The 27,507-nt window shown below is 43.4% G+C and overlaps 2 protein-coding genes across 2 annotated transcripts in view; one reads left to right on the top strand and one right to left on the bottom strand.

Moving 5' to 3' along the window:
- On the top strand, positions 1-13,358 carry acvr1ba (activin A receptor type 1Ba). Its single transcript, XM_029435308.1, has 9 exons — positions 1-220; positions 8,150-8,380; positions 8,489-8,749; positions 9,033-9,263; positions 9,660-9,827; positions 9,982-10,138; positions 10,353-10,477; positions 10,580-10,710; positions 11,001-13,358. Exons 1-9 carry the CDS (start codon positions 157-159, stop codon positions 11,124-11,126), a joined length of 1,494 nt encoding a protein of 497 aa, XP_029291168.1. The 5' UTR covers positions 1-156; the 3' UTR covers positions 11,127-13,358.
- A 1,602-nt stretch (positions 13,359-14,960) lies between these two features.
- Positions 14,961-27,507, bottom strand: part of kmt2d (lysine (K)-specific methyltransferase 2D) — a 32,357-nt gene continuing 19,810 nt past the window's right edge. The window contains 16 exon segments of the mRNA XM_029435267.1: positions 14,961-17,890; positions 18,005-18,113; positions 18,209-18,282; positions 18,462-18,747; positions 19,235-19,365; positions 19,709-19,845; positions 19,956-21,657; positions 21,770-21,891; positions 22,560-22,695; positions 22,786-22,910; positions 23,081-23,253; positions 23,344-23,425; positions 23,539-23,686; positions 23,913-24,077; positions 24,176-24,325; positions 24,419-27,412. Of these exon segments, the coding sequence (XP_029291127.1) occupies positions 17,798-17,890; positions 18,005-18,113; positions 18,209-18,282; positions 18,462-18,747; positions 19,235-19,365; positions 19,709-19,845; positions 19,956-21,657; positions 21,770-21,891; positions 22,560-22,695; positions 22,786-22,910; positions 23,081-23,253; positions 23,344-23,425; positions 23,539-23,686; positions 23,913-24,077; positions 24,176-24,325; positions 24,419-27,412 (6,627 nt within the window). The 3' untranslated portion in view covers positions 14,961-17,797.

Below are 27,507 nucleotides of genomic sequence, written 5' to 3'. Positions count from 1 at the left end.
CCCTTTAAACGCGTCACTCGCCAGGCTGGCTGGCTGGCTGGCTAGTGTTTGGCGGTGTGTGTGCGGTCGGACTGTGGTTGTGTTTCAGGTCTGGTCGTGTTGATAACGACACTCTTCGGACTCATTTCATCGTGGAGAGATGGGAATTTTGAAGAAATGCCTCTAAAAGAAATGACCCTGACGCTGCTGGCCCTGCTCGCGTTAGTGGCTGTCGGTAATGGTAAGTTTCATCTGAGCACCTCTCCGGCTTTTGTCTCGATGTGTTTTCTGGACGGGGCATCGCCTGTTGTCGCTCATCGTCATGGCGCGCTGTATCGGGGATTTGGCTAACCGTATCAAGCTAGCGTCGACCTCAATACCACGGTTGTTGTTTGTCCGATTCAAAAGTCACACTGTTTTGTTTGTTTGTGGTTGATTTTAGATTTGTATAGACTGCCGTGTGACTGGTCGTTATTGAACAAGTAGCTAAACCACAACAACAACAACAACATGGTGGTGTTTGTTTCGAGGCGCCAGCTAACGTCGGCTATCGCTAACTGGATAATGAACTATTTAAAGTTGAGTACTGGGCTTCGTTTGTGAGCTACAATACTTAATTAAACATAATTTTATTAGGGTGATAGGTACACCCAGTGGCGAATAATAACCTAGTCTAATAATGATGAAGTTATCTGTTGCTGTGACGCTAACTTAGTTACAAAACAATCTCTTGTTGGATAATGACTGCTTATCACTGTATTGTCTGGATACAACACTTTGTAGTGATCGCAGTCTGGTTAAACGTATGCAATGTGGTCAGTTTCGTCACATGTTGTGTGCTCTGGATCGAGCAGAAAGGAGTCGCTGAATGAAGGCCTAACCTACTTTGTGCATGAAATGTGTTTTTGAGAGTAAACACTGGCAGCTCTTCCATTGGTGTCCATTTGTAAGGAGTGAAAAGGCTGCTTAGTGGCCTCCAGCAGAAAGTGAATGCTGGCATAGGGTGACAACAGCCGTGCATTCAGCCATCCCAGACAGAAGTCAGAGTTGAAGTCTGGGTTTATTGTGATGGAAATGTAGCAAGTGGGTTCTTTTGAGGCGCCAGTTATGGGGCTGCTTCAGTCTGAAGCCTCCCTGTCTGCTGGGGCAGCTGATACCCAGCTCCACAGTCTCAGATGGGCATATGTTGTACTAAACTTGTGTTTGCCTCTACAGCATGTCTACTCCTCTTTACTCTAAACACTGTACTTTTTACACAAGCATTTTGAGGGTTTCCAAACCTTGTTGTTTGTATGCCATTTGTCATACCATGTTGCAACTCGCCACTCAACAGATTAACTAAGTAATAAAAAACAACTGTGTGCTAGAATAAATAGTCAGCCTAATCGCCTATTAAAGTGCATGTTGTGCTTTAAACAGTTGAGTCATCATTCCAAGAATCGTATAAATATTCCCCCCCGCTTAGTTTAGACAAGGGTACACCCAGGTGGATCAGTTAATTTAAAGCATGCTGGAAAGATTATCACACCTGAGTGGTGTGTTTGTTTGACTGGGTTGGTCAAATAGTAACAGTGAGGGGAGAGTGGGGGTGGGTGTGTGGCCTGAGCAGACAGGGGGTGATGATGGGTTTGTCCAGCTGGCGGGGTCTGCCGTTTAGGGGGCCCACAAGTCTGTCTGGAGCCAGTTTCACACCGTATAATGGATTACACCATGCAAGGACCGAAACCAGACAAACCTGAAATAAGCTGCGCTACAGCAGATTCCAGGTCTGTGGCGAGTGTAGTATATTTCTGTGAGACTACTCGCATGTTTTATGAATGTGTCACACGTTGACTTCATACTGATTTAGGAGTCACCATTGTTATCGGCCATATATGTCTGTTTGACGCAGCCTTCCTGGGTGCATTGAGCACAATAGCAATGTGATATGGGCACTGTCAACCACACTGCCGCGAGGTAGGGCGCGTCCCTCTCTTTCTCCTTTTCCCCCGCCCTCCTTATTCTCTATTTCTGTCATATAAAAGTCCTGGTGCTTTATCAGAATTTAGTCTGTACTTTTCTCTGTGGTCTCACTTCGGCTTTCACTTACTCACTGCCACCATCAGGTCCTGAATCAAGACTTAGTAGGGAATAGGTTTTGTAGGTTTCCCCGCCCTAGGTTAAAGGGAGGCCTTTGGTTCGATGCGATCCTGCTATCTCTTTAACTCTGCACTCACTTTTAGTAGCCCTTACACACACTATCAAGACAATACCAGAGCCTTGTCATTCCCTGATGTGCCACTGTGTAAAATCAAAGACGAGGCGACTAGAAAAAGAAAAGTCCTTATTTCTCAATTTGTTCTGAGAACTGCCTGTGCAAACACTGCTACAGGTGCCGTTTAATGTCATGATGTGCATGAGTTCAGGCAGAGGAAGTGTGAGCTATTCAGATTGGAACATGTGTACACCTGCCCATTAGTTCAGAGCCAAGGGAATGTACGGAAGACTTATTGTGTGTGTGTGTGTGTGTGTGTGTGTTTTAGATGGGTGGTGGTAATATTTCCAGGCTTAAGCTTGAAAAGGAGAAAGTTGTTTTTGTTTTTTCCCTAAATGTGTAGCCGTTGTCGAGGCCTGTTCTGGAGAGACGGATGTTTTGGCTGCTGGATCCCTGCAGCTACATTCTGATGATTTGAGGTTTCATGTCCTCAGTATAAAATGTCTGGTTATTCCCTGGGCTGGAAAGCTCTTTTCTTTAAAAAAAAAAAAAAAAATGTGTTTACCAACCAAGTTTCTATGTTGTGGCACTGAGACGGTCAGAGTCAGGTCTGGGGTGGTCTAGTTTTCCCTCCATAAGGACCAGTGTTGTTAATGACCTCCGTTGGTCCGGAGGCTCCGGGCCCTAATTGCTGCAGCAGACAGCGCAGCCTCTGACTGACCCAGCTCGGCCATTACTGATGTTTGACCACAAGGGATTATTAGCACCGCAGAGCCAGCAATTTCACCTTCCGCTGCCCACTTATCCATGCTGTTAATTTACTCAGAACATTTTGTCTTGGTTTAAATGTTTTTTTGTAGTGTATGCATCTGTGGTAAAGTGCCATACCTTAAATGTACTTAGAGTTGTTATTGTCACAGTACACCCAGACAGACCCTGGTAGCTATGTGAGTTCATGTCTATAGGGCTGAACCTGACACCCGCCCTCCCTTACATATCTCTTTGAAGAAGTGTTTGATTTGTTTTTTTGGCTGTTGTTGGAATTCAGATTAGACCGGCTCTGCCTTGTAATTTTATACTTTGAGGTGTGCAGTCTACACATTGGTGTGATCCAGGGAAGGTCACTTTGCAATAAATATTTTGCTTGGGGATATAGTGTGAGTGTATATCTTCTTACTAGTGCTTTAAATGCAAAACAATACAAAAGTACAACATAAACCTCCATCTCTCTGCTTTCTCAGGCCTCCATGTTGGCGATGGCTTAAACAAAGTCTGTGGGTCTCACTTTGCAGTTAAGTTATCACCTTTGCCATAAACTCCAATATGCGAAATGGCTAAATCTTTAAGTGGCAGATGTAATTTTATTTGGAGCATAAGTCTCTGTGACTGTCCCTGTGTATTTCCCTACATCAACACAGCGTGAAGCAGAAGAAGTTGTTTTGGTGTCTGAACATCATCTGATTAGGCATTGTATGTAAAATAAGGGTAGTCAGTCATTGTTTGTTTTTTCATACATGCCATTGTTATTAAGTTTTGGTTTTTTTAAAATGGTATTCATGCACTCTTGTCAATTGTCCTTTATTGAAACCATGTTGTTTCTGTTGGTTAGACAATCAAAGTATGGATCAACGATACTAATTTGTACTTTTTTCTCTTATAATGAGAAATATAATTGTTTTTCTATAAAATATGTTTTAATTTGGGAAGTTATTTGATCAAAGATTAAATTAACAACTTTTGATGTCAGCTTTTGGTACTTCAGGTTCTTTTGGTCTGTACCAAAACATTGTTGAGGTTTGATACCCTGCCGTAACAATAGCAAGAGTACAAACTTTTTCAACAGTTATATAAATACAGAAAAAGTAGTAATTGTTAAGTCTCTGGTCTGCTAATACTCAGGAGGGTTTTTAATCTCAAGTCGCATAGGCTCACAGTACTGCAACATACTGTTGCATTATAGAGGCGACATTGACCATTTTGGGAATTTGAGCAGCAGCATAAAATCCAAAGTGAGCCTGCACTCATACTTGTGTGGCTTTGAACTCACCCGAGGCAGCAGACAGGATGGGATGTAGCCTAGAGGGTGGTTGGTAGAGATAGTAGAAGCAGCCTCAGCCCCAGAGACTTCACTTAAGAATCAGATCAGTAATCTGACCCTGAGATGCAGACAAAGGTAATGACTTTCCTCCATCCCGTGTGTGTGCTCGCTCACACACACACACACTGTCTGGTGGCGTCTGCTTGTCTTGATCAGCTCTGTCTGGTATCTGTATGGATCTAATTTCAGCCAGTGCATTTTGGTAATGGTGCTCTGCTCCCCATACCCGACTGTCTCTGTCTGCGTCGCTTAGTCCCAGAAACCCACTGTGTTTGTGTAACTCTGCTGCCCTGCGGCCAGCACGCGTATGTTCCATAGACTTTATTATCTTACTAAACTAAAAGGTTCACCTCCTGTTTTGCCTGGGTTGCTCCGCATGAGTAGAGTGAATGACACATACTTGTATACACACAAAACGCCGTCATCAAGGTTAATGAGTAAAGGTTTTGAGAGAGGGACTGTGCTGTGGTTTAGTTGGGTCCAAGTTAAAGCGATGCTGGTCCTGTCTAAACATGAACGGAATGATAGAAACTTCACACACCAGCAGCTCAAAGGAGTCACTCTTTGCGCTGTGCTCGCCCCTTTTTCTCCAATGTTCCCTTTTCCTGTTATTTACCCCCTCCCGTAAGTCAAAGTCTAGACTGGGTTTTAATGACGGTCGCAGCTGGCCACTTGGGCAGACCCCAAGCGCAGCTGGGGGGCCCTGTAAGTCCCGCTCCTTATCCCCACTGCCCCCTCCCTCCATATTGTCCTGACCAACTTGGGGCCAGCCCCCATCCTGTCTGGCCCAGTGCAGCCCCCAAACATCGGGGTTGTTACTGTTAACCCTGGTCTGTCCTCTGTGCGCCACCCATCCCCCCTCGCTGCTCCACGCAGAAGTGCGCTCCCCCACTCCACTCTGCTCTTTGTTCATGCAGGGCCAGTCCAATCCCTCCTCATGTCGTCTTAATCTCCACACAAAGGACCAGTGTAAAGACCACCAATTATGTGGATACAAGAGCAGAGTTCACTCAAACTGCATACACCCGGCCTCCACTCGGATCCATGTGTGTTTAGGCTGGATATTATTCCTTCAAGTCTAGCTTTGTAACACTTCTGCTCTGAATCCAGTGAGATATGCAGAGCCCTGTGCACACAACACAGCGTATCAGTAAATGCCAGTGGGCCAGGAGGCATTTCTTAGATATTGTTTGATTTAGTTATGTGCCAGTGCCCTGACTTGACATTCACTTTTTAATTTGCGGTTTTGTGTTCACATTGAGCATTTATTTGTTGTTATGGGCTGGGTGATGTGAAAATATCACAGTTTGTATACAGAAGTTCCCCTCTTAATATTTCTGATTGTGTTGTAATAATGGGCAATGTAGCAAATCAATGAGCAGTTTTGTGGCAGGATTGGATTTGTGCTTTAACATGATGAATGACCATAATTTGTTAAATATAAGGGAACAGGATCACATACATTTCCCCCCCTAAAATGTTTTTTTATTTCTATCAATGTAAAAAATGACATTGTGTCAGATTTTGTCCATCTTGGCTACCCATAATGCTTGTTTGTGTGGAGCAGGCTACATATGTTATATTCACATGGTAGCCTTTAACAAAAGGGAAGACTTGTCCACAAACCAAACTCTTGGTTGACCACAAACCATCCATGGCAGACATGAGAAGGGAATGTGTGTGTTTTCAGCCATGTTTGGTTTCCTTCCTGAATTTCAGTCTGTAAATGTGTGTACCATCTGTCTTACCACACACGGAGTCTCCATGATGGACGCGCCTGTTCATTTCAGATCATGGTGTTCTTATCAGATTGCTGTTGTTGATTTGTCGCTGTATATTGGTACAACGTGTAAGTCGTAAGAAGTGTTTTACAGCCTTCAGTTTGAGTCCTATGAGAAAGATGAAGGACATTACATCTAGTTTACAGTAGTGTGGTGTGGACGACTGTTTCCCTCAAAAATGTCCGTTTTTCTTTTTTTATACATCACTCTTACTTTGAGGATGTTTTGATCAAAATGGCTCCTGTCTGGACTCAATAGATTGATTAATTTCACTTAGAACCAGCAAACATCAGGCCTAAAGGAGAGGAGCCTAATGGAAGAAGTTCACTGAATATGATGATGGATATTGAGCGTCATCCATCGTTCTAACCTGCAGCTGTTACTCCTGTCGTTCGTTTTATTTTGGCTAAACTATTTGCTCCATTAACGCTGCAGATTAGCACACGGCTTGTTTTTCTCTCTTATCGGGCCCGGCCTGCTTCACCTCTGTGTAATCTGCAGGAAATTCCATTTGCATGCAAACTGTGATGAATTTGGACACTCCGCCAAGACTCCCTGCCACGTTCCTGATAACCTCGTGGAGAGCAAGACACTCACGCAAACACCAAACGGATGAGAAATATTACTGAAACAAGTTTTCCACATTTCCAGTTACTACTTAGTGGACAAGCATAGACACATCAGCATACACGCTACATGCGGAAAATGCTCCCACGCAGAACGCAACCTCCCGGAGTTCAGTTTAATGGAAACCACTCCTATGACACAGGGGTTTGTGGTTTTAGCCTCCTGGATGTTGCATGCTGATCGTGTAATCAGTGTATCAGTCATTTAAAAAAAATGCTTGTATTTTATTTAAAAAATGTTAAAGAACTGAACTGAACAAAAGCTTAATCGTGTGACGACTCAGTTTGTTCAAGAATGTGCTCAAATCAGCTGACACCCAGTTGTTACAAACAGCGGAGATCAGTGAGCTCATCTGGTCAAAGAAACCCTCAGGATAAGACACAGAGGATTAGTGGAAGCTTGCCACTCTTAAAATCTTTTCTTTCCTCTGAGCCAGACATTGTCAGTGGTCCAACCGCTGCTGAGCCTCCTCTTCTTGAAGGAGAATAGGGATTGAAATTCTTCTCTGCTTAGTGTCTCCTCCTGTGTTTTTGGTGCGACGATCTTGTCTTCGCCAAGTCCAGTGTTTAGTCTCGAGTAGTTTAGCCTTTTTGTTTTTTGGCCTGTCACGCCTCACTCGCAGCCCTGTTGTCAGTACAGACAGTTTGTTATTTACCACTGACAGGGGTTTGGTTGAGCTTAGCTGCTTCCCTTGTTTTTCCCACGTGGAAACTAGCCCCACAATCACCTAGCCTTGCTTGATCCTGCTATGCACTCTTAGAAAACCTTGGAAGAAGCCTTTTGTGCTGACCTTACTCTAAATGAGAAGCATGTGTACTATGACTCAAAAACCACATTTGACTCCAAATCTAATCAGTTTGCAGTTTCTTCCTTTCTGGATTGCCCAACCAACTCTGGTTCTGTTTGGGATGTGACAGATTGTTGTGGACTTTCTGGCACTGCCCTTATTTGAGTGTGTAGATGGACTACAGTAGTTTTATTATGGCGGCGGCAGGAGTTCCATTGTGTCCACTTTAATAGGTCCCCGAGCAGGAGTGGGCTGTGTTCAATAAAACTCCTGTTTCATTAGCTTAAACAGTGGCAGCTCTCTGTCCGTGTGAGAGACGCGGAGGAGAGGAATGGAGCAGAATGCTGCATTGGGGATTTGGCAGGATCCCTCTACCCTTGTTGGGTTTCACTTTGTCTGTCCCACTGGGGCAGGTCCGTCTCCACCCTGCGTGTTTGGGTTCATCTGCAGTGAAGGATCTGATTTCAGGGCCGTCTGGCTACTGCAGCTCTACTCCGTGCTCCGTGTCGGCACCTCGCACAAAATGCCTACAACTGAATGGACACTACACGCTTTAGATCCTGTCTTGTAACTGTGGTGTTAGCTTGCCCCCTGCTGGACACAATGCGAATGTTAAATGGATGTTTTTTTTAACCTCATGGCTCTATCTGATCAATCGATATTTATTCTGTCTTCTCCCGCAGCTCTGCGTTGTAACTGCACAAACTGCGAGAAGACCGGCTTTGAGTGCGAAACAGATGGCGCCTGCATGGCCTCCACATACTACATCCAGGAGAAGAAGCAACATGTACGCATCTGTATCAACCGGGACGATCTGGTCCCCCCAGGACAACCTTTCTACTGTTTGAGCGCTGAAGGCCTGCTCAACACACATTGCTGCTATTTAGATTACTGCAATAGTATTGAAGTCCCCGGTAAGGCTCCGCCATCAAACATCAGAGCTCTTTCAGTTCAACAGTGGCACTGTTTCTATTTAAAGTAACCACCTCTGCTTCTCCATCTCTTCTGTTTTGCCCTCCTAGTCCCAACAAAGGAGGGGGACAGGTCAGCCTCAGCGAGCTCCTGGGGCCCGGTGGAGCTGGTGGCGGTCATCGCCGGGCCGGTGTTCCTTCTCTGTGTGCTGCTGATGGTCGGCGTGTTCCTATTCCAGTATCACCAGAGGGCCTATAGCCACAGGCAGAGGCTAGAGGTAGAGGACCCATCCTGTGACCATCTGTACTTGGCCAAGGACAAGACCCTGCAGGACCTCATCTATGACATGTCCACCTCCGGCTCAGGCTCTGGTCAGTACATGCTGCCCACTTAATGTGACATTCTGATGTAATGAAAAAAAAGTGTTCGACTTTGGAAAACAAGTTTTCTTAAAAGCCTATGTGTCCTTTCCTGTCAGCAAGCACAGTAGCAGAACAGTCTTCTATATGTCATTCTATAAATACAAATGCAACACTTAGTGAAAATGATCCTGACCTACAATGTGCTGAGGGTACATCCACCAAACCACACGTAGAACACAAGTCTACAAGGAATGTTGGATAATGTGTTTTTTGTCTCTACTTCCCTTTGCAGGTTTGCCCCTGTTTGTTCAGCGGACGGTGGCTAGGACCATCGTGCTGCAGGAGATAATAGGAAAGGGTCGGTTTGGTGAGGTGTGGAGAGGGAAGTGGAGGGGAGGAGATGTGGCGGTGAAGATCTTCTCATCCAGAGAAGAGCGCTCCTGGTTCAGAGAGGCTGAGATCTACCAGACAATCATGCTGCGCCACGAAAACATCCTGGGATTCATTGCAGCAGACAATAAAGGTGAGAATGTTTGTTTGTGGGCTGTGTGGAGACTTGGACACATTTCTAGACCCACCCACATTACGAGAAAGTGACAGTAAGAATAAGTCATTTCAAAGGAAAAAGGAAGTAAAGATGGTTAAAAAGGCATCATATTTCATTTGCTGAAGTTCTCTTTTGTTCTATCTTGTACTGCCCAGTTTTAATTTAAAGGCTGAGTCCTTGCCGCAGCGGCCCGGGGTTTGAATCCCATCCGTGGCCATTTGCTGCATGTCATCCCCCGTCTCTCTCCCCCTTTCACAATCTCAACTGCACTATCATTAAAGGCATAAAAAGCCCCAAAAATAGTATTATTATTGTTGGGGCTGCGGTCACAAAGACAACCGGATCACTGACTGTTTTTTTGCTCTCTTTCAGACAATGGTACTTGGACTCAGCTGTGGCTGGTGTCAGACTATCATGAGCACGGCTCTCTCTTCGACTACCTGAACCGCTACTCTGTCACCATTGAGGGTATGATCAAACTGGCACTGTCTGCTGCCAGCGGACTGGCACATCTACACATGGAGATCCTCGGCACTCAGGGTGAGATGAACTGTCACGCTAAAGTGCAGAACACAATGCATAAACAAATGATGCATATGCATAATACAGTAGTTATTTACATTCAGCGAGCACGTTGCTATTTCGGCTGAGCTCTCGAAGCAAATGTAATGATGTGTTGTTTGCTGTCCTGCAGGTAAGCCGGGCATTGCTCACCGTGACCTCAAGTCTAAAAATATCCTGGTTAAGAAGAACGGCATGTGTGCCATAGCTGACCTCGGCCTGGCAGTCCGCCACGAGTCCATCACAGACACAATCGATATAGCACCGAACCAGCGCGTGGGCACTAAGAGGTAAATGTTTCTATACTCATTCACTTAAAAGCACACAGATGGAGTTGTTTATTTATGTGGATATAGACCTTTTACCAGTGACGTATATTATTATCCAAAAGCATTACAATTTGGATTCCTTGAACCTTGAATTTGACTTAATAAGATAATTATTTAAGTAAAAATTCTCATTGATGACATTACTCATTGCTGCCCTGTGTGTCTACCTTTTTAGGTATATGGCTCCAGAGGTCCTGGACGAAACCATCAACATGAAACACTTTGATTCCTTCAAGTGTGCGGACATTTACGCGTTGGGCCTGGTGTACTGGGAGATTGCGCGACGCTGCAATGCAGGAGGTATGACTACAAACAACAGCTGCTTGTGTATATATACATACATTGGTCTAACAAACAGGATGATGAAACCAGAGACTTAAGCTTCCTCTTTGTGTATTGCAGGTATCCACGAGGAGTACCAGCTGCCCTATTACGACCTTGTGCCCTCTGACCCCTCCATAGAGGAGATGAGGAAGGTGGTGTGTGACCAGAAACTGAGGCCCAATGTGCCCAACTGGTGGCAGAGCTACGAGGTATTTCACACTCTATATACACCAACAGCTGATGAATTTCTAAAATTACATTCAGTGGCTGTATATAAAGGAAGTTGGGCAGGACATCCTGACTTGAGTACATGAACATATTTATATATATGAATATATTTCTAAATCAATATTGTGTGATGTTGGCAACAATGTTTGTGGTTTTGTTTTCAAAACGGGAAATATTTATGAAATGATAGATCATCACGTCATTATCAGTCGTATATTTTGGATGAACACTATTGTTTTGGTAAATCAAACCTATGTTCCCGTTCCTGCAGTCGCTGCGTGTGATGGGGAAGATCATGAGGGAGTGCTGGTACGCCAATGGAGCAGCCAGACTGACGGCCCTGCGTATCAAGAAGACCCTGTCTCAGCTCAGCGTGGAGGAGGACGTCAAGATGTGAGCGGCCAGGCATTGACCTCCAGACTACACTCCCATAGGAAACAAACACTAAAGACAGACTGCAAATGAAAACCCTGCCAGTTTTAAAGCCACACTCCAAGTTGTGACGAGGCCTACCTCACCTTTTTAGCCAAAACTACTGAGTCACCCATCCCCTTTTTGACTTTTCTCTCCCTCCGCCTCCCTTTTTTGTTCCTTGTGTCTTCTCCCTGTTCCCTTTGACATCCCCTCCTCCATGGGCCACAACACTACCACTGTTAATATCATCACAATCAAACCTCTTTCGGTTTTCATTTCCCATGGCAGGAATTATTACAATTGTACAGTGACGGGATATTTTTTGTTTGATCTTTTTTTACCTCTCTGAAATCTGTCCCGTGACAGAATTACAGTGTCCAGAAAAGCGGAGAAAGTTTTAAGTTTAAGAATAATAACCTTCACATTCTGTTGGCCATGCGACATCACATTGTGTTGCTATGAGTGTGTGTGAAGGGGGGAAAGATGCTGAAGCACTGTTTCTAGTCGTGTGTAAAAGGTGTCTGGACTACTAGCATGTTTCTAAGACACTAAGATGTCGTCTGTTATAGGCTGTAGCTCGTTAGACAAATCCAGTAATGGGACATTTGGTAATTAAGCATGAAAAGCCATTTTTTGCTTTTTGAACTTACAGAAACAAGTTGCACTCAACTGTAGCTTCCTCATAATGTGTGACACCTGCAGGTATCGCATAAAGGATGTGGTCCGGTCCTTGCGTTAGTTTGAAATTTGGCAGGGAAAATGTTTTGGGATAGTTTTACCCTTTTTTTTTTTATTTATTTGTTGATAGTTCTTATTTCATATTGATGAACACTGTGAGATGAGATGTGACAAGCCAGAGTCTAATATGATATGAAAATTAACGTTGTAGTTCAGACCAAGTCTTCACCATCTTTCAGAGCTTAGATTAAGGGGTTGTTGCATTCATTTTATTAAAATATGGATATAGCTATACCCCCGTGTTAGTGACGGTGATGACATTGTGCACACTGAGCAAATAAGAGGCGTATGAAATGGCAATGAAAAAATGTGTTTCTTTTTAAATATATTTTTGTGTTTTGTGTAAAGAAATCATGATGGGTGTTTTTCTTTTGACGCTGACATTAGACACTACTGATGATGGGTACATATGATTTGTATATAAAACATGCATTATTTTCCTTTTTATGCCACAAGTACCAGTGTGACATCTGAACAGTGATTTTGCTTGAATGGTACTTTCAGAAGTCTGTTTTGATCTGTCTGCATGGTTTCTAACTGTGCCAGGAAATGGACTGTCATCTGCTGGAATTTGTTTTTAACTTGCTCCTCTCATGGCAATTTGGTGGTACTACTGATCCCAGATAATTTTGCTGCAACCTGTTTTTGTTTTTTATGTATAATTGTTGGAATTGCTTGTGGAGTTCTTTTCAGAGCTCAATGATGCAGATCTGTTTCTACATAACGTCCTTCGGCGTGACATCTTTTTCTCATTGACACTGGAATATTTAGGAGTCATGTAACCTTAAATTCTGATTCTGCCAGAAATAAAAAAGGCTGCTGACCGTTCACACACAGGGAACATACGGTTAGATGTGAAAAGTAGTTGAGACGTTTTACCTTCAAAGACTGACATGCTGTAAAGTGAAACTGCATGTTTTCGTTCTACTTCTGCAGGTACAAGTCTGTCTGCAGACAAAACTATGAAAGTATTACACTGACATTTGTCACCGTTGGGCTCTGCACTGTTATGTCCACATGGACTTTAGTTAATGTTAGTTATGTCATCACTTGATCCAGAATCCATGTCATGTTCAAATCCATTTTGCATGCTGTCTCAAACACTGGGTCTTCTGCACTGAGGTAGATGAACTTAAGACTTGTCTTTTCCCTCTTCCTACCTGTTGTTTGCTTCCTTTTTTTTTTCGGGTCGTTTGCTGTGTACCCCAGAAATGTTGCTGCTACTGTTAACATGGGTGGAAGTTCAGCATGCAGATTGGAGAAGGAGTGCTGGTAGAGAAATAGGGAGACTGCTGTCAGTTGAACCAAAATTGTCAAAACACTCCTATTCATGTTTGGTTTGTTGCCATGGGTATATGACTATCAGACATCCTTTCATAAGTAATACTTCAAGATTTCAAAAATCATTGTGCAAATCTTTTCAGAATTAGTTGAAAAGTGTATATAGATGATATACAATAAATTCCTCTTTTTCTTATCTGTGTCTTCAACTGTGGTGCTCATTCAACATGAATTGTCATTGTCAACTGCTGCTCGAGTTATACATTTACATGCATTACATTACAGTTCATTTAGCTGAAGCTTTTGTCCAAAGCAACGTACAAAAAGTGCAAACAATCATGGAGATACAACTCCGACCAGCAATAATCTTGTAAGTACAATAGCTGCAAATAGGTACATTCGTATAAGTGAACACTGTCTTCAAATAAGCCAGTTTGCAAGTGCAACATACAGAAACAATAGAATACAAATTCAACTATTAGATATAAATAAGCCAAACCAATATAAGTGCAACATACAAAGAACAGTTTTTTGTTTTCTTCATTCGCCGAGGTGCAGTCGAAACAGGTGAGTTTTCAGTCTGCGACGGAAGGTGTGAAGACTGTCTGCTGTCCTGACATCAATGGGGAGGTCGTTCCACCATTTTGGAGCCAGGATAGCAAACAGGCGGGTTTTGTTTGAGGGAAATCTGGGTCCCACTCGTAGTGAGGGAGTGGCGAGCCCATTGGTCGACGCAGAGCGAAGTGAACGCGCTGGGTGTATGGTTCGACCATGGCCTGGATGTAGGAAGGGGCTGATCCAGTCACAGCACGGTAGGCCAGCACCAGAGTATTGAAGGGATAAAAAAACAAAAACATTTAGGATTAACGGATAGGTTCACACATTTTCAAGTCTGTTAAAAAACGGGTGTTTTTTGTAATCATTCCTCTGTTCAGGCCCTTTTTTATAGGGGTACTACACCGATTAGCATTGCACTGCAGCAGAACCAGAGATATCGTCTTCTTTATTTCATACATTCTTCTAGTCAAAACCTGGCACCTACATTTCCCACGACTGTGTATACATTAATTATAGCTAAATATCTTTTAAATGTGTATCCATTACTTTTAGCTAACTTACTAGTTCAACTGTTTATCCCTTTTATTTTAAGCTAACTATTTCAACTAATTATCCATTACTTTTAGCATACTATATGAACGGTTTATCTACTACTTTTTGGGGATTTTTGTACCTTATTTTTCTGAACATCTTTACGACCGTCGCCTTCATGTAACCTTTACAGTTATTTTCCCACACGGTGTCGCTTTGTATTTCTCTAGCAGGTTTTCAACAGGTGTAAAGTGTTATCTTCCGCCGCAAAGTGTCGCTGTTGCCTCCGCCATTTTTTCCATAATGTAAAATGTATTTAACCCATAATGCATTGCGCGATTGATTATACCCATGCATTTGTCACACATGCAGTCTCACTTAGTTATGTTTAAGACAGACTAAGTCTATTTTTAACTTACTGGCCCCACAGTTATCAGTTGTTTTAACCTGGAGGCCAGAATAAATCTCAGCGCTTTGACAAAATTCATCGCTCATGGTTTGGTAGATTTGTTTAGCTGCATCTTATGGTTTTACTCGGCCGACCACATAACCATCTATCACATGACCACAAAAGAGCCATCTCCATGACGAGCTGTCAAGCAGCTCCACTGAAAAGCAAACAAGTGGATCTAGTTTTGTAAATTTATTTAAAGAATAAAGATCATTATCAATTCTGCTTGAAGTTCTAAAAAAGAAAAGAAAATGAGCACATATTTAAAATGCATTTTATTTTCCTTTACAAGAAAAAAGCAGACAAAGAAATAAGATGAAGGGGGAAAGGAGTGGGAAAGCTGTATATAAAGAGATGCAACCTCTGGCGTCCTGAAAAAAATATGTACAATTCAAAATAATATCCATACAAAACATGCCACATACAATAAAAATTATCATTATATTTATTCATATTCCCTAAAAGTATCTCTGCTGTACAGATGCAACATCTTTTTATAAAGTAGGTGAGGTTAAAAAAAACCTTCAATTTGAGCAAACTTTATTAAATTATAAGATATGCAGAGAACTTAAAATTAAGTTTCAGAGAAGTTAAAAATTATTCAGGCTAAAATCCAGTGAGCGGCATAATGTCTCGTCATGGTCTTCCCTTGAAATAGAAACATACCAAAAAATATATATATCACTGCTTCGGATACTTGATCAATATCTACCACTTTAGAGAAGTTCTCCGTTATACTATGAGAGTGCAATTCATTACCAGGTTAAGTATGGGATTAACTTTGAGTATTACATCATAACATACATTAGGCCAAGAAACCATTTCACAAGGTTTACCAACACATTCACTTCTATAGGGAAGATATAAAAAAGCGAAACACTAACAATATTCTAGGGAATTCAAGATTTTCCATTCAAGAGTATATTAATCCAATTGTGACCGATTAAGGGACAGGTTTTGGTAATCAACAAGCAGTAGCATAAATAAAAATAAAAAGAAACACGAACAATATTACATAAATACAAATGCTATGCACCATTGTACTGCTTTACGCAAGAAGTGATTTTCATGTCTAATTAACGACGCTCCACATGAATCCAAACAGTTTTGTAATCACACCGGCTTCTCGTCGCAATTGATTGGAGAAGACCAGACATTGTTGTCAAACCTATTTTAACAAACTTTTCTCTGAGAGCTTATAGCAAAAACACTAATAGAAAAACAGGTAAATGCAAAACACTCTGGTTCATATACATAAAGATATTAGTTTGCCATTTTATTTATATTTATATACAGCTTTATCTTTGTTAAAATGATATCCAGTGGTTGATTTCTTTCAATTTTATTTCTCTACACTTTTGACTTTATTGATTACAAAGGGGCTTGATAAAGAGTTGCTGTCCCCTAATGCATATACTATATATACAGTTTGTACAACTTTGCATTTTTAAATCATGTGAGGTCTTAGGTTAGGGGAAGGAGGAAACAAAGTAGTATGGGAAGGTGGAGTTTTAGTAAAGCTCCCTTTAAAGACTTTTTTCATTCATCTTACAAAGAAATGAAAACAAATGCCCTTTTTTCCAATAAGTCTTTCCCTGCCATCAGTTCAGCCTTGAGAGGACAGTACCAGCACTAGAAAAGCACACTACAGGGGAAGTAGAAACACTGCAGGCCATACTCAGGCAGAGGAAGACTTACTACAGTAAAGTTTAACAACAGTCCACTAAATAATACAGAGAGGAAGAGGCATGATTCAAAGTTCAAGGTTGAGTTGTGGGGAGAATAAAAGCATTTCATGGGACAGTAGTCATGCATCCACCAGCTGGTTTTCAAGTGGAAATTCAATGTATGAAGCAACAAGCAAATGAGTAATTGGTTAATTTCGGACTCTGTAGTCTTCTTCAAAGACTGCATGTCCTGTGATCCTAGAGCCATTCACTCACACCATTACAGTCTTTAAGCAACTTAAAAAGGTGGATGTTATTGTGCTTTCACACAGCTGATAACATGGTTTTTGAGACGCATAAATAAAAACAAAACAAAAAAAGGAAAAAGCTACATCAATATCCAGGAGGATTTGGTGGCATACAAGACACCTGCTAAGCTTCTGATTGTGATTTTTAATGCAATATCTTATCAAAACTGTCATATATTTCCTCTGTATAAACAATTCATGAATAATAATTATGTTGGCTCATTATTGTAAATCATCATCAGCATAGAGTAGATAGCGCAAACCTGCTGCTTAAGATTCCCTGCTTGTCCGAGAAGGCTTAGCCCATAAAAACATTCCCCCTTTCCCCCCCGTTCCACAGTAGCAGTTAACAGTTTTTATACAAAGCAGTCACTTCCCGCTAAATCAATGAGGTAGACTGGGTCCAACTAACCCACCTTGGGACTCCACACAGTCAGAACATCTGGTGCCACTGGAGCCACAGATCAATAGCATCTCAAATTTTATATTAACTTCATCTTTTCTTTTTCCATCAATCATATGTAGTTCTTACACAGAGCCACATCAAGATTGTCTAGCTAGCCAATATCCGTGTTGTCTTCATTGATGACTTGATGGGAAAGTGCCTTTTCTGGGAGATGAGGGGGAGGTGTGGTCAGATGGGACAGGAAATAGGTCCGACTTAAAACATAAAAATGCATCATTAGTTCATTCTTAGTATTTTAAAATGGCTTTTTGTCGAAGCTCCAGGGGAGCTCTGCACTACAAGTATTGATATCTGAGGGTCATAATCATTTGGTAGATGTTGAGGATTGTTTTCCAGCCACTGTAAGATTATTGAGAACAGTCGAGGGGGGAAAGGGTTTTGGCTGAGGAAACGGTGATTCACTAGTCCAAACATGAAAGTTAGTCCCACCATCAAGCTGCTGTTGATGGAGGTGGTCGGTTGCTTTTATTGATTAATGCTCTTCAAACCTTTGGCTACAGGTGTCAACGCTTGAGTCTTTCAATGACGGAGGCCGGCCTTCCTCCACATCTTTCAGAACAGCTTATGCACTGGCTATGTAGGATTTCAAAGGCTTTGGCGCAGGAGTGTTCTGGCACCAGTGAGAGGGGAATTCTCCATTTTTCTTTCTTCTGGTTAGTTCATCCACTTTCGGCAATTCCAGGCTCCACAATGGCAAGGGATCTTGTGCTGATCGTCCTCAAAATCAAACTGGTAATCGTAGGTCAGCTGGAAGTAAGAAACGGAGGCTGTTAATGGCTGCTGAGACTTTAAAAATAACTTCAAAAACATACAAAAGGTAGTAAAATCAAGGGGAATGTGTAAGAGTGAGAAGAACTGCACCTCTTCTCCCTTGGGGATCCTGCGGCTGGAAATGATGATAATTTTGTCTTCTTTGTCAAATGTTACAACTTCTGCAACACAGTTCGGGGCACAGGAATGGTTGACGTAGCTGCAAAGGAGTAAAAAGAAAAGAAAAAGGCAGTTAAAATACATACTTGACCCAATGCTTTACAATGAGGCAACTAATCACAAGTCAACACTTACCGAGCTGGGCCTCCTGTCAGAGTGGCATCAATCACCTGCTCATTGTTGATGCGGAACATGTAGATCCCACGGTTCTAAGTTGGAAGAAGAAAAAAATAAAAGCAGAAAAAAGGTTGATACACTTTCCAAATAATAATCTTCTTGCGAGTTCTGAATATTGAATGTATTATTCCACTCTTTTGTGCATTCCTTAAATTTTAACCCAAAGAAAAGCTTTTTGTGTGCTTTGCATTTAAGTGTTAGATTGGCGTACCTGCTCCTCGTAGATCTTCTCACGGCGATTGGCTACTTCATTGCGTATGACGGTGCCAATGTACTCAATGACCATGGTGTGCTTCTCCAAATCCTTAGCAGCGTACAGACCCAGGCCCTGAATGCGGGATCGTGCCAGATACACGTTATTCTTCCACTCGGTCTTCAGGCGTCGATACTGGGACGACTTGGAGTGGACAAACTGCTTGCTGTATGGTGTGTTGAGCTCTCCAGTGAAGGTGCTCTGGTAGGCCTTTGACACGCTGGTGCTATTTAGAGTGTGAGGCCTTGGGACAAACAGAAAAGAAACTGTGAGTGCTCTCCAGTCATTTGTAAGATGCTTTTAGAAATTCAAGGTTCTTTGTAAACAACTGTACTACAAATAATTAGTTAAGATAGCTGTGCTTTAGTTTCTCGACTGCTTTACTTAATATTTAACATGAGTTAAATATTAAGGCACCAACTGAAAATCACCTTGTACTATTCGATTTGAGCCAAGCTCACTTTTGTGAATGTTGTACAAACTTTATTATTACTTAAATAATAAATAAACACTGTATTGTTATGCTTTGCTGATAATATTGCAGTAAGTTTCAAAACAAAAGTATTCACATTAAAATAAACAAGCCTCTTGAACAAGACGTCAAGCTTCAAACAAGTTCAGAATGATCACACAGGTTTTACTCTGCTCGATAACGTGCCAACCAGAACAGCTGTACTGTTAAGTTCACTGTAAACCTCTTGTGGCTTCGTGCTAAAATAATGCTGCTTTACCTCTTGCACTGTGTGGGGACTTTGGGTTCAGAACGAGCCGAGCCAGTAGGATTGATCATAAGAGGGAGCTCCATCAGAGGATGACGGCCGTATCGAAACTGGTAGTTCTGGCAGTTCTCCACTCCAGGCAACTAAACCACAACAAACACAACAACATGTCTGCTTGTGAAGTTTGCTTTAGTCTAGAACAATCAATCAAGTGATTTCTTTTCAGCTTTTGCCAGCTTTTCAAATACTGTAATGATTAGGCAGTTAAACTTAAAAAACACTTCATTTTATAAATGCACCAGAATTACATGATTTAAATGATTGGAATTAAATTTGAATGCACCAATTTACAAGTTTACCATTAAGAAGATATCAACCCCCAGTACTTGTAAATATTGGTTTGCAAAGTGCTTAATTTTCGACTGGGAGACAAAGACCAAATTAAACGGGGACACAGCGATACTGTTTCTTGCTACATTTTCTTACCGACTCAGTGATACGCATGACAGCATGAATAGTGAGGCCATACATCTCCTCTCCCTTGACATGTTCAGTGAACAGCTTCAACATAGATGAGTCGTCTCGGAGTTTAGCCACCTGCTGAACCACCCGCTCCCAGATTCCTAAAGACAAGGGTGGTGAATTAAACACGGCTCAAGAGTTATTTCAAGTGGACAAGTACAACACAGAGCTACTATGTAACTTAAAGTAGGAGTTGAGTATGAGTTCTTACCCTCTGGAGTAGTGTCACGGTACTGCAAATCCTCCATGCCATGCTCCAGAACACGCACCTCGAACAGGGGGCGACTGTCATCCTCGTTGATGCGGCAGCGGTAGCGACAGCGTTTGTTGGGCACACGCGTGCTCCAGTAGATGCGTGTGGCCTCATAGCCAACAGGGAAGATGGCAGTGGGTGAGTGGAAGTTGGCCATCTGGGATGGTAGCAACTGGCCAACAGCATGAAAGATGAGACCACCAACACGGAACAGGTGGATACGGTCACCTCGCTGTAAGATGCTGGCTATCTGCTTTACCTCATCACGCTCAATGTAGACGCGCCGTAAAACAGCAAACATGCTGAGTTCGTCTTCACTGGGGCCCTTTAGCTTATGTTGGGTACACAACATGGTCTTGTCCTTAAAGAACATGCACCGTGCCCGGATGGCGCAGGCAAAGTGGTAGACATTCGGGCATCGCATTCTGTTGCAGCTGTTTGTGGCACCTGTTTTCTGGCAGTATGCGCAAAGAGTCCGCAATCCGCGACGGAGTGCTACCTCCACATTGATAAGGGCACCCCCCTGTGTCTCATACACCTCTGTGGACCACAGGGCACAGTTGAGGTGCACCCACAAGTCCACATCAATGTTAAGCAACCGGGCAGGCCCATCTGTGGCTCCATCGCCTTCCTCATGGCAGAAGCAGCATTTACGTTTATCACGAGGCAGCCTGTCTGGTCGAAGAGTAATGCGGAGGCGTTCCATTAGCTCAGACACCTCACGGCTGCTTTCTTTCTTAGACCCACCCTTACGTATTGTGATGACAATCTGAAGACGTTTCCAACGAATCCCCTTCCATTTTTTCATTTTGGGATGTATTACCTCATCAGGGGAGAGAGGCCTGCGCTGCTTGACAGCCTTTGGGGAAGACTCAATGTTTGGAGAATCTTTAGGAGGTTGGGCTACATCAGTGGCCAAGTCCTCCTCCTTGATAGCAGGACTCAGACGGTCTTCAGTAGGAGTAGTAGGATCTGAAGCTGCAGAGGCAGTTTTTGGATCAGTAAATGACTCTGGAGCAACATCTTTAGACTCTGGAGCAACATCTTTAGATTCTGGAGCAACTTCTTTAGATTCTGGAGCAACTTCTTTAGATTCCGGAGCAACTTCTTTAGATTCTGGAGCAACTTCTTTAGATTCTGGAGCAACTTCTTTAGACTCTGGAGCAACTTCTTTAGATTCTGGAGCAACCTCTTTAGATTCTGGAGCAACCTCTTTAGATTCTGGAGCAACCTCTTTAGATTCTGGAGCAACATCTTTAGATTCTGGAGCAACATCTTTAGATTCTGGAGCAACATCTTTAGATTCTGGAGCAACATCTTTAGATTCTGGAGCAACATCTTTAGATTCTGGAGCAACCTCTTTAGATTCTGTGACATCAGTTGGTTGAGTAGCATCAATAGAAGGACCATCATCCTGTTCAGGCTCAGTCTTGATCTGGACAATGGTGGGACTGGAGGGAGTCGGGGATGGAGAAGTGGATTTTTTTGAGGGTTCAGCTTCACTGATTAGAACTGGGACAGATGGGGGACGATGTGGAGGGGATGGTGATGGGGGTGGAGATTCTTCCACTGGTATAGCAGGAAGGTGGCGCACATCCAAGTCAGAGACTTTGGTTGTGTAACAGTGCTGAGCCGGTTTGTCTTCTCTGTCTGGGAATTCCTGAGAGAAAAATGCACATATGAGGTCTACCGCTTTCAAGAAATATGTAATGATTAATATGATATGATTAAAATTAATAATTCACAAAGTTCTAAAAACTGTTATGACTGACCTGTTTAATAAGAGCCAGAATGTCCACTTGTTTCTTCAACGTACAGCCTGGTAGAGAGACATCAAATTGCCTGAGCCACTCATCCTGACTGGGTGAAGCACCATCTTTTGTACACAGAGCCCCTGCAAAAGATGACCATCTTAATATTAGTCTTTATTTATGGATTAATAAACATAAAAGTATTGCATTCCTGTTTGAGAGCAATGTAAACATGAGTGTGTCCCTAGCAGTGTAGTCACTCTACTAGAGTGGCAAAACTTTGTTTTTGAAGCGCAACTTTCCTCAACTCGCATGCTCAAGCTAAACGCAAAGGATTAACAAGAGGCTTAAAAAACAGGCCAAAACTGACATTTTGTTCCCTTTAATAGGTTTTCTAAATTAGAAGCAAATGGTTCAGGACATTTGTCGCATGACTTGGTGTGACATGAAAATGAGCCCATAGACAGTAAGAGGTTGACGTAGTAAATGCAACCTCACTTATTTGTTTGTGGACTATCACTATTAAGCCTCGACTTAGCCATGTTGGTGGAGATATTTTTAGGCGACTAAAATTTTACAATTAAGTTTAATGAACTGAAAACACACGATGAAAGCATTAAAGTTTTAAAACAAAAACATGGACAACACGTAAACTGGACAACATCATGGTAGCGATCACAAGGTAGCCCACCCTAAAGCATATCCTGCTTTATTGTCTATTTTACACTAAATGTGACGATAATTTACAAAACCAACATCATGCTGTATTGGAAAAGACAATCCAAATGAACAATGATCTCTAAATGCATACCCGACTGCTCGGGTCCTTTTCCAGGCCCATCCACTCCAGGCACGTCAGGGTTTTGGGGAGGGAAAGTCACTTCATAAGAACCTGGCATCCTAATATTAAGCAGCTGGGCCATGGCCAACATGACGTGGTTCAGTTTCTGGGGAAAAAAAGTCAGTTAAAGTTTGTGTTAACTGCATGAAAATAAAGAAAGGTCAAAACAGGGTGCAATGATATCATGGCTCAGTACCTTGGCTGCAGCAGAGGACAGTGTGAAGGTAACAGACACTTCGTTGTTTTTGGCCTTGTCCCATTGGTTGGATGTGGAAACTATCTTGCCATCGGTTGCTTCAAATGGTTTGTTTTCTGGGAATGCTACAAAAGAAAATGTATACATTAGGTTTTTTTGGCAGTTTGTATTTTAGCTGACATTTAAAGTGATATAAATGGATTTATTGGTAACAATTAAATTAGACTTTAATAATAAAACAATAAAAATACATATATGTATGTTTCGGTAAAACATTTAAAATGTTTTATAATACCTGGGATGGCAGTGCGAGGTATGAGGGGGATGATGGGGGATATTGCTCTCTCTATCTCCTCCTCTTTAGGCTCCCGTAGGTGAGGGAAACGTGGCGTTTCATCTCCGACGTTACTCTCAGGGGATGATGCTGGGATGATGCTTTCTGGAGCGTCCTCGTCATCACTCTCCATCCTGTTAGAAAGACATTTCCTACATTTATAGCCACTCGGCAACAAGAAATCCATTTATTCTGGTTGACTCAAGATAATTATCCTTATGTACCTGATGTCCTCATTCTGGTTATGTGGTGGAGTGGGGAGAGCTGCCAGAATGTCTACACTTTTCACCTCCTCTTTAACAGAATCTGCAGGGACATTTATAAAGTATTTAGAAGCAAATTACTGTTCAACTGCAGATCAAATTCAAATTCAATATTTGTGAAAATATTTATTTAAATCCAAATCCCTCATTGTTTACCCATTGGCTCTTCTGCTGTCTCTGTGTCTTTCTGACCCTCAGACAGCTCCTCCCCAGGAGTCACCCCATTCAGCAGCTTGTGCTGTACTGAAGGTGGAGGAGTAGGTGGCAGAGAGGATGGAGGTGTTGGTGGGTTGCTGAGGTTACTCTGTAAAGGCAAAAAACATTATCCCCATAAAACAACTTTGTTTTTAAAGACTTTGTTCTTGAAGTAGTATTAATTAGAGCAGCAACAATTAATCTAGAAAAATATTCTGCAGATGAATGGATAACAAAATGAATCGTTAAATTGCAGTCCTAGAATTAATTAGCAACCAAATGTTGTCACAGCCTGAAGCAGCTAACTGTTGATAGATGTTGTAGCTTAGTTATACCTTTGTGAGCAACTGAGAATAATAGTCGGGGATATTGTCCAGCACTGCATTTCCAAAAGATCCTTTGAGCTGGGTTTTGCCATTGGCTGGGCTGCTTCCAAAAGGGGCAAAGAGATCCAGACTGGCAGTGATTGAAGGCTCCATCAGAGGCAGTAGTGAGAGACCCTGCAGGGTAATTGTCCGTTAGTCTACCTGACTGAGAACCTCATCAAAACATCAATGGCTAATGTAATTCAGGAAAATCATTTTTTACATCCTTTTACCTGTTTGAGTTGCTTTATTAGGGCTTCAGCACTTTTACCAACTTCTTCCTTCTTATTTTTCTTCCGTGCATTAGGCCCTCTGTCTCCAGCTGCCTTATTAGTGCGCTTTGGCTTTTGAGCAGGAGCCCTTTTTGTTATAGACTGTAAATCCTGTAAGGGTCAAATAAAGGAATGAGAGGTTCTTTCCCCACCAACAACAACATGAAGAGGGCAAAAAAAAAAGCACTAAAAAGGAAAACATACCTCCATATTTCGTGGCGTCCCTTGAAGTTTTTGTTCCAGCATTGCTAGTTTGCTGTTAATGTGGCCATTGATTTCATTGTGGATGCCTTCAGAGGGCCTCTGAGCACCAAGCTGAAGGTTCTTGGTTCTCAGGAGTTTCTGTAATAGTTGCTGTCCCGTTTCAGTACGAGGGCCTTGAGTCCCAGGATCCCCAGCCATGTTTCCAGCATTAATAAAGCTAGTGTTGTTTGCAGAAGAAATTGCCTCACCCGTTGCTTCTCGCTTTATAGCCCCAGGATGAGCCTCTGGCATACCATCACACTGAACCTCCCTTGGTTCCTGTTTAATGTTCTGTAGGGTCATCTTGCATATCTCTCCTACTCTAGAGCCATGTTGTGTGTGAGGACCAAGGCTCTCTGTGACCTGCTGCAACTGTTGCTGGACATTCATGCCTTTCTGTGGACCATTGGGGATAACTGACGCTGAGTAACATGTTTCATTGCCTGATGTCTGAGCTTCTATTTTCATTCCTGGACAATCAAGCGGACTCTTGGCTCCAGGTGACCTGAGTGGAGATGCCTTGATATGGCTGTACGGACTCCCCCTTCCAGCCCTACTGTCAGCTATAGAAGGTGAGGAGACATGGGAGGAATGAGGTGAGGCCGGGTGGGCCGGGCTCATGCCGAAGGGACCTCTTGGTGAATATGCATGAGATGGAGAACCCTGCATGCGGCCTGCTGCAGCTGCCATTAGTACTTGTTGGTTCTGGTTAGGAGTGGGTGGGCGCATCCCCATAGCTTGATTAAATGGGTGCCCAGGAGAGTTGGCTATTGGCTGACGTGGAGATGTTGGTCTTACCATACGGCCCTGGTCCATGGGGGAAGGCGGCACTGGTACCTGGCCTCTCATAATATGTTGCTGCATCATCTCCCCTACTTGTGGCTGTTGTTGCCCAGGGACCATCATCCCTTGCTGCATCTGGGGAGCAACACTTGGTTGTTGGCCCAACATGCCCGATTGTTGCTGAGTGCCTACTGCTCCTGGCTTCCCCATGGCTCCATATGGCATCTGCTGCACAACCTGTGGCATCTGTCCTGGTGGCATGTGAGGCCTCAACTGACCTTGTGGGCCTTGACCCATTGACATCCGCAGCATCTGTCCCTGCTGGAGCTGCCTCTGGGCAATCATGGCCTGGATGTGCTGTATCTGCTGGTTTGGGGGAAGATTGCGTAGCTGAGGATTCTGAGCAATAATGGCCTGGATGTTGATAGGGGTGCGGATCTGTCCAGGTGGAACCACAGGCCTCTGTGCAATCATCCCTTGCTGTTGGGCTCTCATCATGCCCATCATGGCCTGTTGCTTTTGCTGCTGGGCCATTAGGGCTTGTTGTTGTTGTGGAGTATGGCCCATCACAACAGGCTGTGGCTGGCCAGGATGGTTCTGGCTTATGATCTGCTGCTGGATGTTGGGATCTTGTGGTTGCTGCATGGCATTTTGAACAGTTTGCTGTTGTTGCTGCTGAGATAAGAAATCAATTGGTTTCCCTTCCTCTTTAACGGTCATCAAAATGGGCTTGTCAACACCGATGGAACCTTGCCTCTGAAGAGTGAGTGGATGCTGTTGCTGATGTTGCTGAAGAACACCAGTTTGTTGGTTTCCAACCAAACCTGTTTGTTGCTCAGGTACAGATTGAGGATTTGATTGTTGCTGCTGGGTCATATAAATCTGGTTTTGATGCTGCTGCTGCTGTTGTAATTGTTGTCGCCCCAAGTCAGTTTGATGATCATTTGCAGGGCCTAGTTGGGACATCTGATTGGGTGTGGAGGGTCCACTCTGCTGTGGTGGAGTTCTTGAATCAGGGCTGAGGATCCCACCCTCTTTGGGGCCTGAGTTCTGGTTGTCTGTACATCCCTGTGGCTGGGGCGTGATACTTCCTGCTGAAGGCAAGGAGCCCATCTGTGGGGTAGAGGGTTGGGAGAGCACTCCTTGTTCTTGGTTGGAATGACTGATCAACTGTATTTGTTGTCTTTGCTGTGCCAGCTGCTGCTGCTGCTGAAGATGGGCCAAATTCTTTGCAACATTTTGCTGCTGCTGCTGTTGTTGCTGAGATGCAAGCATGCGTTGGGCCAGAATGTTCTGTTGTTGTGGAGTCAATTGGCCCTGGGGACCCCTGAGGCCAGGATGACCTGGAGATCCAACCATTCCCTGCTGACTCATCATCAACTGAGGCCTCTGTTGTTGTGATGATGCAACTGGTGGGTTCGCCATAATCCCTGGTTGAACTGCCATCATGGCTTGAGCATGGTTCATAGGTTGGCCTCCTGCAAGGTTCTGTGGCAGTGGAGCCACAGACTGGCCTCCAACCATTCCTTGTGGAACCTGCACCATGCTCAGCTGATTGGCCTGGTTGACTAGCATTCCCTGTTGAGCGTTTGCTTGTTGTTGGGCCATAAGTGGGTTTCCCATCATGCCGGACGGTGGCTGAGCGATTAAGCCAGGCTGTTGATTTGGGTGTGGTAGCGGTTGCTGGCCTATCATCACCTGCTGCTGCTGCTGCTGTTGTTGTTGCTGGAGCTTTGCCATCTGCATCCTATGTTGAAGCTGTCTTTCTTGGAGAAGCCTGGGGTCTGCACCTTGTATTCCAGGCCCCTGTGGGAAGAATCCTGTTGGAGCCCCAGGAGGACCTGGAGCCCTGGCACCACTGGCTCCCAGAGCTGCAGGAAGCTGGGGTTGGGGTCCACCAATAAAAGGCTGCCCTTGGGGCATCCTGACGGGCATTCCACCTTGGGGAATCACACCAGGGTGCTGGCCCATTACTGGTGTTCCCTGTTGGCCCATTACTGGTGTTCCCTGTTGGCCCATCATCATCTGGCTAGGCATCTTGGGAAACATGTGAGGAGGGGCCCCCTGTGCAGAATGACCTGGGGTAAGAATACCTGAGCTTTGCTGATGCTGTTGTTGCTTGCTTCTGTACTCTGCAATGAGATTGGTGTGCTCCTTCTGCTGCTTACGTACCTAGAGCAGAATAATAATGAACAGATATGAATTTCCATATCAAAATACCATGTTCCATTACTGTTGCAGTTTTCACATTCTTTAAAATCTACACA

The sequence above is a fragment of the Cottoperca gobio genome, chromosome 7 (genome assembly GCF_900634415.1).
Source record: "Cottoperca gobio chromosome 7, fCotGob3.1, whole genome shotgun sequence".
Classification (NCBI taxonomy): domain Eukaryota; kingdom Metazoa; phylum Chordata; class Actinopteri; order Perciformes; family Bovichtidae; genus Cottoperca; species Cottoperca gobio.
Note: the sequence above shows the minus strand (reverse complement) of the source record. Positions and strands in the feature narration are given on the sequence as shown.